This window comes from Bison bison, unplaced genomic scaffold (genome assembly GCF_000754665.1).
Source record: "Bison bison bison isolate TAMUID 2011002044 unplaced genomic scaffold, Bison_UMD1.0 scf7180017846569, whole genome shotgun sequence".
Classification (NCBI taxonomy): Eukaryota; Metazoa; Chordata; class Mammalia; order Artiodactyla; family Bovidae; genus Bison; species Bison bison.
Genome location: NW_011477142.1, coordinates 366,381 through 386,450, shown reverse-complemented (window position 1 = coordinate 386,450; position 20,070 = coordinate 366,381). Strand labels below are relative to the sequence as shown.

General features: G+C 39.9%; 1 protein-coding gene across 1 annotated transcript in view; it reads left to right on the top strand.

Annotated features, from left to right (window-relative positions):
• Positions 1-20,070, top strand: part of CACHD1 (cache domain containing 1) — a 236,150-nt gene that overhangs the window by 142,962 nt on the left and 73,118 nt on the right. Inside the window, exon 5 of the mRNA XM_010840232.1 lies at positions 13,892-13,998. Within this exon, the coding sequence (XP_010838534.1) occupies positions 13,892-13,998 (107 nt within the window). The remainder of the gene's footprint in view (positions 1-13,891; positions 13,999-20,070) is intronic.

Here is a 20,070-nt window from a genome sequence, read left to right as displayed (position 1 = left end):
ATTCAAAAGCAGAGACATTACTTTTCCAACAAAGGTCCGTCTAGTCAAGGCTTTGGTTTTTCCAGTGGTCACGTATGGATGTGAGAGTTGGACTATGAAGAAGAAAGCTGAGCGCCGAAGAATTGATGCTTTTGAACTGTGGTGTTGGAGAAGACTCTTGAGAGTCCCTTGGACTGCAAGGAGATCCAACCAGTCCATTCTGAAGGAGATCAGCCCTGGGATTTCTTTGGAAGGACTGATGCTAAAGCTGAAACTCCAGTACTTTGGTCACCTCATGTGAAGAGTTGACTCATTGGAAAAGACTCTGATGCTGGAGGGTTTTGGGGGCAGGAGGAGAAGGGGACGACAGAGGATGAGATGGCTGGATGGCATCACTAACTCGATGGATGTGAGTCTGAGTGAGCTCCAGGAGTTGGTGATGGACAGGGAGGCCTGGCGTGCTGCGATTCATGGGGTCGCCAGGAGTCGGACACGACTGAGCGACTGAACTGAACTGAACTGAACTGAAGATTGATTCTGGGTAATGGTGAAAGGGGCTGATACCAGGTTCTAAGTCATATTTCTATTCTGTGTGCCCTTTATCTTTTTTCTGTCAACTTTTTGCTCAGTACCTTGCTTGAACAGGTCCTCAATATATAATTGTGGAGAGAGTTCATGTGTGGTACGAAACCTGAGGTGGTCTTAGTTTGAGTATAGGTAGTGATGATGATGTCAGAATTACTGAGATACTTTAGGCAGAATTTCAAGTACTTTTATGCCCGTTCATGGTAGTCATCAATTTCACCTGAGGATTATTCCATTGTGCTAAGCTCTGATGGGAAACTTAAGTTGCTGTTGACTTAGTTATATCAGTGATTAGTTAACTGAACTGATAATGATAATAATAATAATAGACATGAATAATTATTATAACAATACTGATGATTGCATGCGGAGTGAGTTTAAGCACACAAAATTTTCAAATATCTGTGTATATATCACTTTTAACTCAACTTGTCTGTGTCATGTTCAAAGCAGTTAAGGTGCCAGACATTGCCTTCACCACTAGGTAAAGATGAATAAAACAGTTTGTACCTTAGGAGCTTAGAGGATGCAGAGTAAACTCAGTAGGCTGTGTCAATTGTCATGGAAAACCCAAAGACTCTTTTGAAGAAAGAGTGATTATGAATAGAGGGCTCTGTAGTTTGCTTGAAGAGTGGTAGTTGAGGTCTTCAAGCGTGGAATTCCTGCAGACAGATCTAGAAGGAGGATGCTTGAGATCAGAAAACAGCAAAGCTTCATAAAGCATTGAATAACTTGAGATGGGGGATACTGCTGAAACAGCCAAGAAGGGATGTATGTATGTGGTGAGCTCAGAATCTTTGATCTACTGGACAGATTTACATCTGTAAACAGGTTCAAAGCAAAGAAAGGCTGTGATCAGGTCTGAGATTTGGGCAGATTAAATCATTGTCAGTTCAGTTCAGTCGCTCAGTCGTGTCCAACTCTTTGCGACCCCATGAATCGCAGCACGCCAGGCCTCCTTGTCTATCACCAACTCCCGGAGCTCACTCAGACTCACGTCCATTGAGTCAGTGATGCCATCCAGCCATCTCATCCTCTGTCATCCCCTTCTCCTCCTGCCCCCGATGCCTCCCAGCATCAGAGTCTTTTCCAATGAGTCAACTCTTCACATGAGGTGGCCAAAGTACTGGAGTTTCAGCTTTAGCATCATTCCTTCCAAAGAAATTTTGGTGAAGAGACTAGTTGCTTGTCATGTTGGGCCATTCCAATAATCTAGGAGAAAAGTGGTAATTCCTGGAGGAAAGATTGTAGGAAAATAAAAGATGTCCTGGGTGGTGGTGCATTATATAGAATATTTCCTGTAGACAGGAAGTACAGGGGCTTCCCTGGTGGTAAGTAAAGAATTCTCCTCCCAATGCAGGAGACACAGGTTCTATCCCTGGATCAGGAAGATCCCCTGAAGAAAGGAATAGCAACCCATTCCAGTATTCTTACCTGGAAAATTCCATGGAAGAGGAGCCTGGTAGGCTACAGTCCATGGGTCGCAGAAGGGTTGGACATGACTTAGCCACTAGATTTTATTGGAGATTTGGGTTGGAAGGAAGACTTTTAAAGATTATTCTAAATTTTAAATTGAACATCTCAGAGGGGAAGAATCTGTTAACTAACAAATGAAAATAAGAGCAGAAGGTATTTAGAAGGAAGATTTATTTAAAGATTTATTTAGTATGAACATGCTGATTTTAAAAGTCACACGTGGATCATCCTTGGGAGAGATTTGGCAAGAAGTTGAATGTAGCCTGTAGCATCACTCCGTTTTCATCCCACAGATATTTTCACCCCCACAAGTATGTTATATGCATGACATTTCAGAAGAGAGGACCAATTGCAAATGTATAGTTTTAATGTGCTGATGCACAGTTGGATTTAATGTTTCTAGGCATAACAGCTGACCCATGTGTGGGCAAATCCTATTTTTTTCCAGCCATATTTTAAGGTGTTTCACATGAAAGAATAATAAAAAATGTCTATGTACATCTTATTTTTTATTATTACTATTCACAGCACTGTGAGTTAGCCAGGAGCTCTTGCTGTAATGGTTTTGTTCTTTTATTCTTTGGGTAACACAACGTCCAATAAGGTGACAAGCATGGTTCTTGACACAAGTTGAATTTTATCAAAGGTTCTGTTCTTTTCCCAGGAAGGTGTATTTGTATTTTTGCCCTCAAAGTACTGAATGACGAATCTGTCTTTCAAGTGTTCTCCCTGTCTTATCTCACATTTTCATCTCCAGTCCACTTAAAAATCATTATTACCTGCAGGCTGGTAAAATGTTGCAGATACAGCCTGTATGGATATTGTTACCAGAAGGACTTGAGTCTAGTTAAAAATTCAACAAGGATTTTGCAGAACGCGTTACATTTCAGAAGGTTGATTCAGTTACAATATTTAACTTATGTAAAAGAGTTACATATGTTTAAACTTCAGTGAAATACTTTCTTCTGTAAACATTATTTTACTTAAATTACATTCTTCCTATGATCTTCAGGACAGCCTGGTGGGGTACAATGCCCCTCCTCCTCCATTTTGCACATGAGAATGAAGGCTCAGAGAGGTCGTGTCAAGACTCAGGGCAGCTGGGTGTAGAACCTAGGTTTCCTGATTCCAAACCATTTTTTGTTTTAATGGTAAACTATTTTGACCAGTAGTAAAATTGAAATGGCTTATCTGCCAACTGAAATGCCGAACTATGTATTCCTTCTTAGAGTTTCATTTGAGGCTATTGTATGACCCTCTGAAGTTTCTAAATTGGCTGAATGTGAAGCTTCCACACTCTGTTTAGTATATTTCTCAGTCTTTTTTTCTCTATTTTTTTAATTGCAAGATAGTTGCTTTACAGAATTTTGTTGTTTTCTTGCAAATATCAACAGGAATCAGCCACAGGTATACATATGTTCCCTCCCATCTCCCTCCATACCCCACACTTTAGGTTATTACAGAGCCTCTGTTTGAGTTCCTTGATATAGCAAATTCCAATTGTATTTCTGTTTTAAAACTATGTTGCTGCAGGAGTTTGTGTTATTTCCTTATGTGTATGTAGATACACATCTGTATCTTTAGGACTATTGATGAGCACACTCATAGCAGAAAACGCCTGTATTTGAGTGTGACAGTCCTGCTTTCTGAATTTTCCTTATGTAACCTTCACTGGAGGAAGGACAGGAGACCTGCCACACTGCTTAGAATACTGATTTTCATCAGTGGCCTTTTATGGATTTTAGGGAGAGTTGGTCTTGAAATTCTTCTCCTTTCTTTCCATTTATCTGTCTGTCTGCCTGTCTGTCTGATTTCTAAACGAAACTGCCTGGTACATTTTGCCCAGCTCTAAGAACTATACCCTGTTATCACAGAGGCATTCCCTTGAAGTCTTCATCTGTTTTTGTTGTGCAAAAATACCAAAATGTATCAGAGAAGGTCAAGATTTAAAAATCACTGTGCCATAATCTTTCTTGGAGACTCGACTGGTCTGGTATGATGTGGACCCAGCTGTCTTCCAACTCACAGCTTTATTAGCTTTTGAATACTGAGTCAGTAATGCCTTTTGAGGACACATGAGCCATAAGTATTTCACATCTTATGTTTCATGTTCCTTCTGCAGAACAGAGATCTGGAGAAGCCTTGTCTTCCTCCAACATGAACGTGCCTGACAGATTTGAACCAGTTCATCTCCACAGTCATCTGCTAACTGAAGTTCTTAGTGCTTCTCTTTGATGTCTGTGTCATACCACTCACAGTTGTCTGCTATTTACTAAGTACCCAGTGCAAGTGTGGGAAGAAAACATACGCATTTACAAGCTCTTGACTCTAGTCCTGGCAAGTTTCAGCCTCTTCCGTTTTCTGCATTTTGTCATTCAGCATTTACTACAGTTGTACTCTTCACAGGCAAACTCTGGGCTAGGTTCTAGGGATAAACATGGGAAAGGATCTCTCTCTATACAATGGAGAAAGTATATAAACAACTGTAACATGTGCGAAGCCCTCGTTAGAGGTCAAGTGGTAGGGTGGACGGGGGCTACGGAATGGCACAAAGGGAGCCTGTGGATTCCTCTGCCCAGCTGTCTGTTTTCTCTTTTATTTTCCAGATACCTTTCTTTCTTTCTTCTTCGTGCATTCCTGCCCAAACCTGGTAACAAGAAGGTTAAAGGATAAATGTTTAACGTGGTTGTGGATCCACTTCCAGTTCCCCTAGGTGTCACCTTTGCCATTTTCCAAGCTTGTGTGAGAAAGCAGTTTAAATGGAATTCTAGAAGCAAAACACAGATCACAGCAGGGCTTTCTGCCAGTGATCTGCTGTGGGGAGGCAGGGGTGTGGAATGGTGAAAGAGAAATGTGACTGGTTTGTATGATACTTAGATCCTCACACAGAGAGAGATGCTTGATTGCTCTAAGCCTTACCTTCCAAGGGCATTCGAAACCAGCCTTGTTTCCACTCTGTCTGGGTTGCTGAACCCTGAAGATTTAATCCTTATTACTGATAAGAACAGAAAGAATGTGACTTATCTCTTCAATCTCTGCAGAGATGGAAGGAAAAACCATTTCTCGGAACATGATTACACATTATTTGACAGCTTTTCAGTTTGCCCATTAATTTAGGTGTTTGAATAAGTAAACTCCATTGGGGGGAGTTGAGTATCATTTACTTTATAAATGTGATAGTTCCTTTTTGAAGTGACCCCACTCTTACCCCTTCCTCCACCATTCAAACAGAGTTTAAATATTTGCCAGGGCAGATGTTTGATTTTTATCTTAGCTCTTTCTTTGTTTAACTTTATTCTCATGGGTGGTTAAGTGGAAGATAAGGGGGTTCTTGTTTAATTCTTTTCAACTGGTGTTGCTCAAATATTTGGAGAGCAGACACTTCCCAGAAAGAATGAGTGGGAACCTGGTTGAATGGAGGTGAAATGAAATGTCTCCCTGTCATATCTGAGTAAACCAGGCACTGTTGGGCTGTTGCTCGGATGTTTTTTATGTCCAGACCTCCTTTTTTGAGATTTTTTTTTTTATGGGAACCATTTTTTAAAGTCCTTATTGAATTTGTAACAGTCCTGTTTCTGTTTTATGTTTTGATTTTTTGGCCACGAGGCACGTGGGATCGTAGCTCCTCAAACCAGGTATCAAACCTGCACCCTCCCGTATTGAAAGGTGAAGTCTTAACCACTGATGTGCTTAGTCCCTCAGTAATGTCCAGCTCTTTGCAACTCCATAGACTATAGCCCACCAGGCTCCTCTGACAATGGGGATTCTTTGGGCAAGAATACTGGGGTGGGTTGCCATGTCCTCCTTTAGAGGATCTTCCCAACCCAGGGATAGAACCTGGGTCCCCCGCATTGCAGGTGGATTCTTTACCGACTGAGCCCAGGGAAACCTCTTAACCACTGGACCTCCTTTCAAAGTCTCCTGTAGCTGCTGGGTTTTGCCGTCTTTTCTTTCCCCCTGCCCCGCCCCGCCTCCCCCCACAAAAATGTGCGCTGCTCTTAAAATGGAACTTGGTAATCTGGTGACACCAAGCAGCAAGGGTCTGCCGTAGACTGGGAGATCCATCACAAGCCTCAGCGCATTTGTTCCACACCAGCTTCTGAGCCCATACCAGATTTTGCTTCCTCAAGAAATGGTGTGTAACTGTGGTGGTCTTTTACAAAAAAGAAACACCCTCGTGCCTGTCTCTAGCAGTGATTAAAAACAAGGAAACAAGTAAAAAAAAATTCCCTACCCCATTAGCTGTCAGCATATTGGCTTTATTTATGGACTCAACTATCAGCATAAGCCTTGCTCTTCTGAGATATCCACAGGGATTTGCTTTTTAAATTATTACCTTTAAAACGTGCCCGTGAACAATACCACATTTCAGCAGCACCCTTGGAACGTACACTGTGGGTGTGGTTTTTCTGTGCTACATGATAAATTGGTCAGACTTTGCCTGGAAATGTTGAGGAAAACCCAGGGTTTTAAGTGATTTGCCTGGCAAATCACCTTCCATAGGAAATTTAAACAAAGACCAAGAAAGAGATTCCGGAAGTAAACCCCGACTGGTGTATGTCTCTCTCCCTTTTGTGTCTTTTCCTTTCTAAACTGGGACTCCACTGAAAAGTTGATTTACACTGTGAACCGAGGCTGAATGAAATCCAATTGGAACTCACTTGAACACTGTTTTGATGTAAGATTCAAAGCTTCTGCAAATTTATTTTATCTTCTACATTTGCTGATCTCCTGCTTGTAAATCCTGTTGAAGGAGAATAAAAATGACTGCAGCCTGATGGGAATTAAATGTCTGAAGTTCAAAGCAGTTTGCACATCAGAGCAAACGTCAATCAAATGAACATCTTGCAAGCCAGGCAGGGAGTGAATTTCTCCATGGGGAAGAGATCAAAGTGGGAGTCACAGTTCTGTTTTCTCCCTCGGGATGCAGTTTCGATCAGTTGTTCATGAAAGTAAATCCAGAAGGAAGTTTTTTCTTTTTTAACTTGAGGGGGTAGGAAAGATGGAGTTATTTCTCTTGAAACTAAATTTAAGGCCCTAGTTTTATCTTATGAAAATAAATACAGAAAGCAGTCATAATCCAATATCTCCCCTTTTTAGAGAGAAAGTCTAGAGGAGATTTATATAGGATTATTCTCTTATTGTTATGACTTTTTTAAAGGCCATATGCAAAGATAAGTTGCCTGTTTATTTTATATGAAAATCTATAATTTTATCAGTTCTTGACCTTATAAAAGCTGACTGGCAGCTTATGTATTTCTCAATGAAAAATCTTTTAGGTAACCCTTAAGAGAACTGACATGTTTTTATAATGGTTTAGAAGCATGAACTTTGCATTTTTCACAGTCTCCCAATCAGGGTAAATAGTACATTTCTTCTTAGAAATCATTTTTTCTAAAAGGCACATGTGCATTAAATGTACTCTCGTTTTAGGCAAGGCAGCAGTTCCACTGAGGCCTGGAGATAACTCAGGTAACTGGGATGGCACTAAGCAAGTTTTACTGGGTTGACCAAAAAGTTTGTTCAGAGTTTTCCATAAGAAGCTATGGGTATTTGGAGTTCAAAAGAGAAGCTAGCATTAGCGTGTGTGGCTGAGTAGAAGGGGAGAGATAATCACAGGTGTTTTGCTCGTGAAATTACTTCTTCCGACTGACTCACCAGCTTGGAACACACCATGCTCCTGTATCTCCAAGCCCCCTGTTGACACCTGCTCCCATCCCTGCCTGCACATCAGCAATGTCAGCAACCATAGAAACAGGGTGAGGTTTGTTTCTGTGTGTTTCATGTTAATTCAGTTGGGGAGTGGATGCTCCTCACATGTGAGGAGACTCAAGAAAATTGAGAGGTTGTACAACCATTGCCACTTAGACGATTCCATGGAACATGCAGGAGAAGGGAGAGTGATTGTCTTGTCCTTGAATCCTTTAAGTATCAGAATGTTGGCAGTTGATAGAAATAAATTAATTTAAAACCGCTAGTCTTCACTATGTGTGGATTACCCAGGGAGCAAGAACTGAATTTTGTTTCATCCTTTCCTAGTAAACTTAGGTCTGTGAGCTAACTAGAGGAGAGGTCATATTGCCCTCTGGCTGAGGTTCTCCTGCAAAATGGTTATTTAATTCTCAAACAGCAGGGTGGATTTCTTCAGAAAAAGAATGTCTTCAGGTATTTGACATGGTTTTGGGATCAGGTTTGATCTCTGGAAGGCTGTGTGTTTACACGTTACCAGCTGGGGCTTCTCTGAGCCCTGTTTCATGGTTTTATGCGTTGCTCACATTTGTGGCCATTGTCTATAATGTTATTTAGCACCCACCTGAAACTCACTGTCCCATGGAAAATTTTCAGAATTTGGTGAAATTTCCTCCTTTTGGTCTCCTATTTTTATCTTATCTTTGGTGTACATAAGCCATTTGTTTAAGTCATCAGATGACCAGAATGCCTGGTTCTTTCTCCCAGAGGAGAATGTTAACACCAGGAAAAGGAGAGAAATTGCTATGAGCTGTGTCTCTTCTCTATGTGGAGAGTGGACATGCTGACTCTTCTGTCCATCTGGAACTTATAGCCACCTCTGCTGCCCTGAAACCTCTCAGATTTCAGAAACCTTTCAAATTCAGATTTGAATGGAAAGGGACCTTGAGGCTTTTCTGGAGTGCGGTAATAAAAAGTAACCCCAAAGTGGAACATTCCAAAGTTATGCCAGTGGTGAACATTTTAAAAATCGGTGTTATCTATAATTGATAGAGAATAGCTGTCTTTAATATTATATCTTCTCCATCTTCCTCATCTTTGTCCATAGAGTTCTTTCTCTGCAGCTATCCATTGTGAGCCTTATGCTTAGCAACTGTCATTTCCTATTAAGTAAAAAGCAAAGATTTCCCCTAAGCCCCACAAGCCTTTAGAGTAATCCTTTTCTTTGAAAGAATTGAATTGTACTTCAGCTGTTTTAGACAATGCTAATGACAATTTATTGATTTTATTGAGATACAGTGTAATGTATTCATTAAAAGGAGAGCTTTTAATATATGTTTTAATATATGTTTAAAAGCTCTCCTTTTAAAAGGAGAGCTTGAATATATGTTCATATCTTGATCCTGTTACTTCCCAGGATCTTGTGAAGCTTGGACTTCTTAATTAACATTTCTGTGCCTCAGTTTCTTGGTCTTTAAATGAAATAATAATAGTATTTTTCTCAGGTTTGTAATGATTAGATGAGTTAATCTGTGTAAAACACTTGGAATATTCTCGATACAATGTAACACGGGAGCTGTTAACTGTTACCATTACTAATACACCTAATATTCATTGTTATTATTTATTAAATGTTTACTATGTACAAGGCTCTTCAGAGCTATTTTCCGGTTACAAAATAGATACAATTTTTATCACCATCTTATAGATGAGAAAAATGTAGGCTGCAAACATGTAAGTTCTATGCAAGAGTTAGAGAGCAATACGCATTTTAAACCCAAACTCCAGTTCAGGTCTGTGTACATCTGAGGGCATGCTCCTGAACATGACCGCAGCATGCTTTTGCCAGGTGGCAGTTCCTTTTGCATCACAGATGTTCTCTGAATATGACTGAATGAAATAGGCAGAGCTTTTCAGTAACTTAGCTTTTTGTCCTTCCACAGCAGTCAGCTACCAGTAAGAATACTTACAGAGAACTATACATTCCCAGCAATGTACTGGACCTGAGAGAGAACTGTAAATCCTCAATAACCCACAATCCCATTGGCAGAACTAAGACTTCCCAGATATGCGACAGGTTATAGAGAGAATTGGGCATTCGAGGGCTGGGTGGTAGAATTTAGACAATAAGGCTTCCATAACAAAATATCTTGGCAGTTTTTCTTACTATACTTTTATTTAGTGTGTGGAGAAGGCAAAATAAGTAAGATAATTTGCTCATTGTTTATAATAAACCTTATGTTAGAATTTTTATTGATAAGTATTTTCTTGATATAAGTAGAATCTAAAACCAACCAGCCTATCTATCAGACATCAGCTCTATTGACATTATGCTAAGCTTGTTTATAAAACAATATTTAAAAATTATGGAAAATGGACACAAGAGGCAGGATGGCACTAGTCAGTTTAGAGGAGAAAAGGCTCCTCATAGACTGGGGCTGACAAGAAGACTTCCTGGGAGGAAAATCAGAAAAGGAAAATCAGAAAACTGGTTTTGTAGAATGGGCACTATGAACAATGAAAAGCATCACAGTTGAGACCCAACAGAAAAACATGTATTGATTAGAACTATGATCTGAGTAGAACTATAGGTTGGGACACAGTGGGGAAAGAAGGTTGGGCAGGCTATTGATGACAAGCACTATATTGTGAAACCTTTTTTTGACTGACAAATGTTTACTGAGCACCTACTCCCGTTAATGTGTCACTTGCAGTTTTATTGTTATCAAAATGTTTTCTTTCATGCTCTTAGAGATGATCTTTTCAGTACAGAAAGGAAAACAGCCCATAAAAATAGTTCCCTAGTCTCCCTGGTTCAGGAGTGAACTATCATTTCACAGTGGTCACAGAAATCTGTATGTGTGCTGCACTGGATTTTAACCCTCCCCAGAGTTGAGGCTGATGGCACAGGTCCTGGCCATAGAGACTCCATCCAGGGAAAGAGGGTTCTCTTCAGGCTTACACTTCTGGGAGAAGTTGTCAGTAGCTCTCTTGAGTTGCCCATCCCCTTTAACAAGTTCTTTACGTGTCACTTAAATAAAACAATACATGTGCCTCATCCTTGGACAGGGAGGTAGTGATGATCTAGTCAAGTCTTTTTTAGGTCCCTGATTTGCAATGTGTTCCTTGGTGTCACTTTCCTCAACTGGGAGATAGGTAGGTGTGAAAAAGGTTTGTAATTAGTATAGCACAGTCCAGTTATGAGTTTTAGGCATACCCAAGAATTCCTCTGCTGTCTTCAAACTGAAAGGTCCTCTGTCCTTGGTCTCTTTGAGACATAGGGAGAAGTTCCTGGAAATCCTTTGTACTGCCTTATTTCTAAAGGAATCTACATGATAGGATTGGAGGGCTTCTTACCCCTCAGGAGGCTGTCAAAGTCAGATTTCAGGGAGGACTTTACCCTAGACTCACTAAATCTGAATCTTCCAGGGTAGAGCCCAGGAATCTGCATTCCAACATGTTGCCAGGTGATTCTGATGGGGCTTAGACTTTAGATAATTAGGAACCATTTATCTGAGGGATGGTCCTCAGTTGTTAAACCTCTGGAGCCTTCTGTAAGAATCCAAAATAGGACTAAGCACATATGAGGAATGTTCATAGATGATCAGTTAATATGAGTGCTTGCTTTTGACAAGAACAATGCTTAGTGTTTTATACACACACACACACACACACACACACACACACGTATACATATATGTATACACACATGGTGGTGAATAAAACCGACAAACATGTGATCTGCTCTCAAGGGGCTTTTGTCTGTTCATATGGCCTGAACCATAAAAAGCCACCCATTAAAAACATTTACAAGTATTGTCCAATTAAAAAGACATATACAAATGGATCCATAAATTTAAAATTATGCACTTGCCCTGAGAGAAGATGGAAACACTTGACATAGACTAGGAAAGCATTCACAATCCAGTTTTTCAGGGGAAGTGATAAGTGAATAAAGACTTGAAGAATGATTAGACAATCAGGAGAACCTTCTACACTTGCATTGTCCAACATGGTAGCCACTATTTGGTGACTGTTTACATTTAAATTAAGGTTAAGCAAAATTGAAAATTTAGTTTCTCAGTTACGGTAGCCACATTTCAAGTGCTCAGTATTCACGTGTGGCTACCATATTGAATAGTGCAAAAATGACACATTTTCATCATCTCAGAAAATTCTGTAGGACTGCCCCAGTCTAGATCAGAGATGGTGAAACAAGTGTGGTACACCACCTATTTTTGAAAATTGAGTTTTCCTGGAATACAGCCATATTTATTCCTCTAAAAATTATCTTTGGCTGCGTTCACACTACAATGGCAGAAGTTGGTCATTGTGACAGAGACCTTGTAGGCCACAAAGCCTAAATATTACCTGTCTTTAATTTAAAAAGTATGTGAGGGAATAGATTTAATATGACCATCTAGTGCATGAGAGCAAGTGAGTTCCTTGTCTAACGCTACTCTTGCTTCACAGATGTTAAATACTAAAACAAGAGAGGACAGTGAGACTATGTTGCTTTGCCAGCATACACTCTGGCAGCTGCTGGTGTATTAATCTCTTCTTTTCTCTCCATCTGTGGCTTTTGAGGCAGCAATCTTCTCGTCTAGACAAACTGGAGCAGGTCCAAGGAAGAGTGACCACACTTGTAAAGCAACTGCGTCCTTGGAGGCACAGTTGACAGTGTTGATATAATTCTATACTGGATGAGAGACTGGACTGAAGAGTCTCTTAAGATCTCTTAAAAGGTCTCCTCTTTGGGGATGATAGGTATCGAAACAAAACTGCTTTGGAACCCAGCATACCCTTTGAAAACCCAGCCCCATTGCTTATACAGCCAGTTCAGTTTAATAGTTCTTATAAAAAAGATCCATAAAATCAACATTCACGTGAATGATAAAGTGGATCTTGATTTTTAGGAGTGTTTCTTCAGCGTTGTAAGAGCTTCTCTACCCGTGTTAATGAAATTTCATTAATGATATTTATAATCAGAGATACACATTTAACACTAGTTTTTAAAGACCTAATTTCAGATTGAGTTTATTTACAGGTAACTCTTAGAACCTTCATGAATCATCTCAGTATCTGAAATCCAAAATAGCTTATTTAGAAGTTCTAGAGTTTTCTCTTTTGGAGAAAAAGAGAAAATTACTGTATTATTGGATTTAATTTTAATCCAAGTAATAAATCCAAGGTCTTTCCTGATTTCTAATGGGAGTGCAAGGCTGAACCTAGAGTTAGAACAAAGCTAAATCTCTTTAATTTACCTGTAAGTTAAAATTACTTGGATTTATTACTTCTGGATAAAATTCACTGGAAAATAGTCTTAGTGACTATATGAGTCAGTAGATTTTCTTATTATTTTCTTGTAGATTGTTTGCCCTGGGAAATGAGTCATAATTATATTTGTGTTTATTGATCAGCTACTAGCCAGAGACTTAGCACTGTTCTAACTCTAGGTTCAGCCTTGCACGCCCATTAGAAATCAGGAAAGACCTTGGCCTCATCTATATTACAGCCTGAAACGTACAAGCTGTGTATCATTTATCATGAGAGGAACTGTGGTACGTTGTTTACAGCCTTCTCACAGCTTTGGAAAATGTTTTTTCTTTTCTTTTTTTTTTTTTTAGATAAGAAACCTGGGGCTCAGACAGATTGTACAGTTTATGCAAGTTCACACATGTAATGGTGACAGAGCAAGGATTCAAATCTAGATCTTTCCTACTCCACAGCCATTCCTTCTCCTTCACTACTGTCTGTTTTTATGCTTGGTCATTGGTTTTCAGACAGAATAATTTAAAGAATTTTTTCACATGTCACACCAGAGCTTAAGTCTGAATGTTTGTCATTCTGGTCTAAATTTTGTCAAATCTATTTTCTGTATGATTTCATCAACAGTACCTGGTCATTCACTGCAGGGAAAGTTGTCTTGAAGGATGTTTTTTTTAATCTTCTTAGAATTTATTTTGATTTCTAAAACCTTTAGATGCAGATGTTGGGTTTGTCCACACTACTCTGAAGTGATTTTTTAAAATATTTAAATTGTAATTTTACTATTCATGAGCTGACCTATTCTGTACACAGTATTTGAACTATTAACTTTTGTTTGTTTTCTGAATTGAATAAGGACCAGATAAATATTGCTGATTCTCTTCTGTTGTTTCAGATTTGATGGGAACTTTAATACCAATGTATCTAGAACAATTAGTTGTGATCGACTATCTACTACTGTTAATAGCCGGGCCTTCAATCCAGGACGAGACTTAAATTCAGGTTAGTAATCTCTTGACTTCATAAAGGTGAACTGTTTTCCACCACATTTTTGAATAAACGTATTGCTTTACATTTAGTTTGAAAGAAAAAAAATATGTTCTTAAAGTTAGGTATTTCTTTCTGGCAAGCTGACCCTCGAAGGAGGGAAAGGAAGAAGAAAATAAAGCAGACATACATTGAGCATTCACTGTATTACATCTGTGTTTGTGAACTATGCCATGTGACTTGCTAGATTCTTAATCTATTATCTCATTTGTTAGCAGATTCACATTTAAAGGTTACCTTCGAGACCCAATTGTCTCTGCATTTAGAAAGTGTTGAATTTCATTTGTATTCCCTGTTCATAATTCTTAATTTGAGGAGGCAGTTGAAGAATGATGAGGTTACTTTCGTACTACAGAACAGTGCCATGATGCTGTACAGCCATCCCTCAGTATCTGCAGATACTTGGTTCCAGGGAGCCCCATTCATACCAAAATCTGCAGACACACAAGTCCCTTACATATATGGTGAGGTATAAAGAATACAGTTGACATTTTAGATCTGTGTATTTCACATCCGTGGATATGGGCAACTGACTGTATGTTGAACTTTCTTATTGGTCTGGTCAGAACTCGGTCATATGCAATAGTAATTACTACTAGGGTTAGGACATGTGTGCACACGGTTACATATAGCTTCAAACTGGCACCCTGTCTCTGCTTTCTTGCCCTAGAGTTCCGATCTACATTTCTCACTCTGTCTTGTATACAGCTGTTGGGTGATGGGCCTCAGAACCTGAAGGCTTCACCTTTTAAAAAACAGCTAGGAATAAAAAATTACCATGTGACCAAACAATCCCACTACTGGGCATATACCCTGAAGAAATCACAATTGCAAAAGACATATGTACCCCAATGTTCATTTTGGCACTGTTTATAATACCTAAGCCATGGAAGCAACCTAGATGTCCATCAACAGATGAATGGATGAAGAAGCTGTAGTACACATATACATCAGAATATTACTCAGCCATAAAAATGAATGCATTTGAGTCAGTTCTAATGAGGTGGATGAACCTAGAGCCTATTACATAGAGTGAAGTAATCAGAAAGGAAAAAACACATATCATATAGTAATGCATGTATGTGGAGTCTAGAAAGATGATGCTGATGAGCCTATTTGCAGGGCAGCAATGGAGACCCAGACATGGAGAACAGACTTGTAGAAACAGCAGGGGAAGGAGAGCTTGGCTGAATGGAGAGAGTGGCATGGAAGCATATACATCACCATGTGTAAAATAGTGGGAATTTGCTGTATGACTCAGGAAACTCAAATGGGGCTTTGTGACAACCTAGAGGAGTGGGATGGGGTGGGAGGGAGGTTCAAGAGGGAGGGACATATGTATACCTATGGCTGATTCATGTTGATGGATGGCAGAAACCAACATAATATTGTAAAGCAATTATCCTTCAGTTAAAAATAAATTAATTAAAAAATAAAAGCTAGAAATGCCTTTAGAAATTACCTACCAATCTCAGTCCTAGGATTTTACCAAGGAATATTCTGAGGCTCAGAATGGTCCTAAGACTTCCCTCATCACTGGAGAAATAAAAGATTTAATCCTTATACATGAAGAAGTGTATTTCCCAGATTCCAGGTCTCCAGGAAACATGTATAAGCCAAGAGAAAAGCCAGAGACCCAGAATATTTACTTTTAGAGCCCTACCCAGTATTGGTTCAGAGGAAGAATTCTAGTCTTTGGGCATTGTATACACAAACCAGGTAATGTATTAGGTCTGGAAAGAAAGAACTGTAAGCTTTATGTTGCTTAGGGATTAAAAAACTATAGCTGTTAGCTAAATGATGCAACCTAAATCTGCCAGGCACTTCTTGTCTAGACCAATATATAATGAACTCAGTCATTTAAAAAAAATTGGTCGAAGAATCTGGAGACCTTCTGGAGCAGGTGGGATTTACTACTAGAAAGAGAATTCAGTGAAAATACTTTTCATAAAAACATAATTGAAGTGAGTAGAGAAGGGCATGGAATGGGCAGAGAGACATTCTAATGGGAGATTCCAAGGCTGGCTCAGGGCAGAGAGCTGGAACTTGAGTCTTTCATTTCCCAGATTCAGTATTTGCTCTCTTTTCCTTTCCCAGTTGTGCCCAGTACAGAATGTTTAAGAATAAGAGAAGAGTTGGGAAGGACTTCCAAGATATTTGACTTTATCAACAAGAATGACAGAGTTGATGGGGAGGTGAGAAAGAGAAGGTTTCTGTGGGAGGAAAGGAGTCAACATCTCAGTTTTAGAAAAGTTATCCAAGGGAAAATGTCTCATAGACAGTGGTGTATACAAGTCTGGGGTCCAGAGAATGAGCCAGACTGGACATTTATCACTTAGATTCATTGTGTATCGTGAGTCAAAGTCACTCAGTCATGTCCGACTCTTTGCAACACCATGGATTGTAGCCCACCAGGCTCCTCTGTCCATGGAATTTTCCAGGCAAGAACACTGGAGTGTTTGCCATTCCCTTCTCTGGGGAATCTTCCTGACCCAGGGATCGAATCCAGTTCTCCTGCATTGCAGGCAGATTTGTTATCATCTGAGCCACCAGGGAAGCCCAAAGTGAAAGCCACTCAGTCGTGTCTGACTCTTTGCAACCCCATGGACTGTACAGTCCATGGAATTCTCCAGCCAGAATACTACAGTGGGTAACCTTTCCCTTCTCCAGGGCATCTTCCCAACCCATGAATCAAACCCAGGTCTCCTGCACTGCAGACAGATTCTTTACCATCTGAGCCACAAAGGAAGCCCAAGAATACTGAAGTGGGTAGCCTATCCCTTCTCCAGTGGATCTTCCCAACCCAGGAATTGAACCAGGGTCTCTTGCATTGCAGGCAGATTCTTTACCAACTGAGCTATCAGGGAAACCCAGACAAGTCTGGAGTCCAGAGAATGGGCCAGACTGGATATTTATCACTTAAATTCATTGTGTATAGGTAATACTTAAATCATGAGACTCAGTAGGATCATACAGCAAGTGGCCATGGGGAAAAAATAATGACAAGAGGTCCAAAGACTGAGTCTTGGGACACTTTACAACTTAGAGTTCACTCTAAGAGGAAGCAGTAAAGGAATCTAAGATAGCAATCAGTCTGGTAGGAGGACCAAGAGAGCCTCAAGCCAAAGGACAGAAGTGTTTCAAGACAGGGGGAGAGGTCAACTGTGCTAAATAGGCCCTTAGTAAGATGAAGGCTCTTGAGAAGATGAAATTAAGCAACATAAACACCAATTAACTGGTGAATTTGACAAAGGTTGTTTGCTGGAATCGTAGAGTAAAAGAAAGGTTGATCTTCATCAGCTCAGGCTCTTAAGAATGGAGCAGGAGATGCTAAGCACATGAACTCCAAAGGTTTGCTGAATGGAAAGCTGGAGGGCCACATGGAGTATAGATGATATTTTTAAATTGAGAGAAATTATGGCAAGGTCATGTGCCAAAGGGAATGATTCAGTAGATAAAAGAGAGACATGAAAAGAGATAGTTGCTACAGCCTTACCCTTGATTAGGCAAGAGATGGTGGGATTCCAAGTAGAAGATGGAAATGCACAGAGCATTCATTCTTAATGGGAAGGAGGAAGAAGGAGGAAGTGTGTGGAATGCCCATAATGACCAATGTGATGTCAGGAACTTGGGAGCATGACCTGCAATAGTGATTGTGTTTTCTCAGAGAATTAGGAAGCAAGAGACCCTCAGCTGAGAGTGAGGCTAGGAGACAGGGAGAGCGGGTTGGAGGAGGCACTGAAAACCTATTAGTTACACTAAGATTTCCTTCTGTGATAGAGGTTTTAGAGTAGAACTCAGCTGCACATGATTGGGGATCCTGACCAAATGCTGTTTTATTACAGTCTTTATTTGTCAAGGGAAGGATGGGGAGAATGAGGATGTTCAGGGAAGAGGTAGATTGTTAGAGACCAGATCTTGAATTTGGCTGTTTCCAAGATCACGTCCTAAAGATTGATATAACACCCTAACTGACAAGAGTTGTTCTCAGCACAGTTGATGCAGCTAGATTTACAAGCCGTTTTTGGCAGTATTCAGGTATTTGAGAACGGACTTGCTCGTATTTGAAGTTTTGTGACATTCCACCGGGCAGTGGCTACAGCCAAAGTCCACATTCTTGAACAGTCATTTGTAATATGAGAGGAGTGGGAGATGGGGGAGGGTGACCTCACAGCTCCCCCTTCCCCTCCTCTCTGGCTCATGCCCCTTTTCAGAGCAGAATTAATGTGCTTTCTAGGCTATCACATGTCTGATATTTACATCTGTAAAATGTCCAGCCTTAGGCTCTTTCAGTCTGTATATAATCCATCAATGGGTTCCTAATTGATAACACAGTTTCAGATTGCCTCTCAGACTAGCTGGAAACAGACTCACATAAATTGTAAACCATTCTTAGCTTCATTTATCCAAAACTAGGTCATGTGTCCATCCATCCAACACACGTGTATTCTTTGTCTTAAAACGACCCCACCACATCTCTACTTTCTAAATTGACTCCTGTCCCTGATTCCATACAAATAGCTGACGTTCAATAGTGCATGTGTTACATGATGGTATGGGTCATGTTTTGCTCAGGGTCTTTCCTGCTTTTATCCCTAGTTTCTCACTTTCTCTCTCTGTCTCTCTTAAATTCCTGCTGAGCTATTTTCTTGTGCATAGCCTGATCCCTAAAGAGAGTTTATTTGAAGAGTCCAAGGAAAGTTGCCTCTTGCTCTCTTGAGTTACGCAATTGAGATGAGAGTGGAAGTGAGAGTTACTCTTTCTCACCGAAAGAAAGGGTGTCTGGACTTTCTTTATTGTGTTTGATTTAAAGAGCATTTGAAGTTGGAAACTTCGATCTTGGTCACGTTGCCATCTTCACTGAGAAACAGGATTCATGGGGTGAAAGAGGCGCTTATAAGTCATGTTACAGCAGTAAATGCTGCAGGAGGTCCAGATGGGCACTGGAGGCTGTGGACCAAACTGCTAATTTCAGTGGTTTCATCACTTCCTTCTTTGAATGAAAAGCACTGGCTATGTGCTGTAGGTTTTTTGTTTTTCTTTAAAATGACTTGAAAATCATCTGTTAAAATGCTAATTCCAATGCAATGTGAAGCTATGTTCTACCTAAAAAAAAAAGAATAAAATCAATCAAGCTAGGACTTTCTAGGATTTTGTATGCCTAATTAATCCAGCTTTGTGATTGAGATAGTATCATAAAAGATGTGGTAATTATTTAAAAAACTATTCAATCACTTAGAAATCTAGACTCTTGAGGTTATGATTCCATTTACATTCATGTATGGCGATGGGTGTACATATGTATATACATAAAACTAAGTACACAAACAAAGGGAACCTTTCTTCACTTTGATTCCTCTTCAAGTTCTGTTCTTCTACTGTGAGCTACTTTGGAGTCTCGTCTTCTAGGTTTCTTACAACAATCCTATTACACTGATTTCAGAAGATTTTACTAGCCACATAGATTCTCATGTGTATATATACACTTTCCATAATACCTGTGATCATAATGAATACAGCCTGGGGTTTTTTGTTGTTTTTTACTTAGCAAATATATTCTGTATATTCTTATATGTCTATGAAAACAAATATACTTCTCTAAAGTCTCTATTGTTGTAGCAATGTATAATTGTGTAACAATGTTAAATCAACCAATCTACTCCAGTTCAACATTGAGATTGTCCTGGTTTTTCACTATATATCCTTGCTCCCTTGTGTGTATGTGCATTAAGTCGCTTCAGTCACTTTTGACTCTTTGTGACCCTATGTACTGTCATCCACCAGGCTCCTCTGTCCCTGGGATTCTCCAGGCAAGAATACTGGAGTGGGTTGCCATGCCCTCCTCTAGGGGATCTTCCCAACCCAGGGATTGAAGCCAGGTGTGCCATGTTGCAGGCAGATTCTTTCCCTCTGAGCCACATTTCTCAGGGAAGTCCTCATTGCTCCTTGGGATCTCAAGTGACCCCTCCACGGTTTCACATGACTGCTATACAGCAGTTGGCATGAAAGCTTCCTTTTAGGAAACTT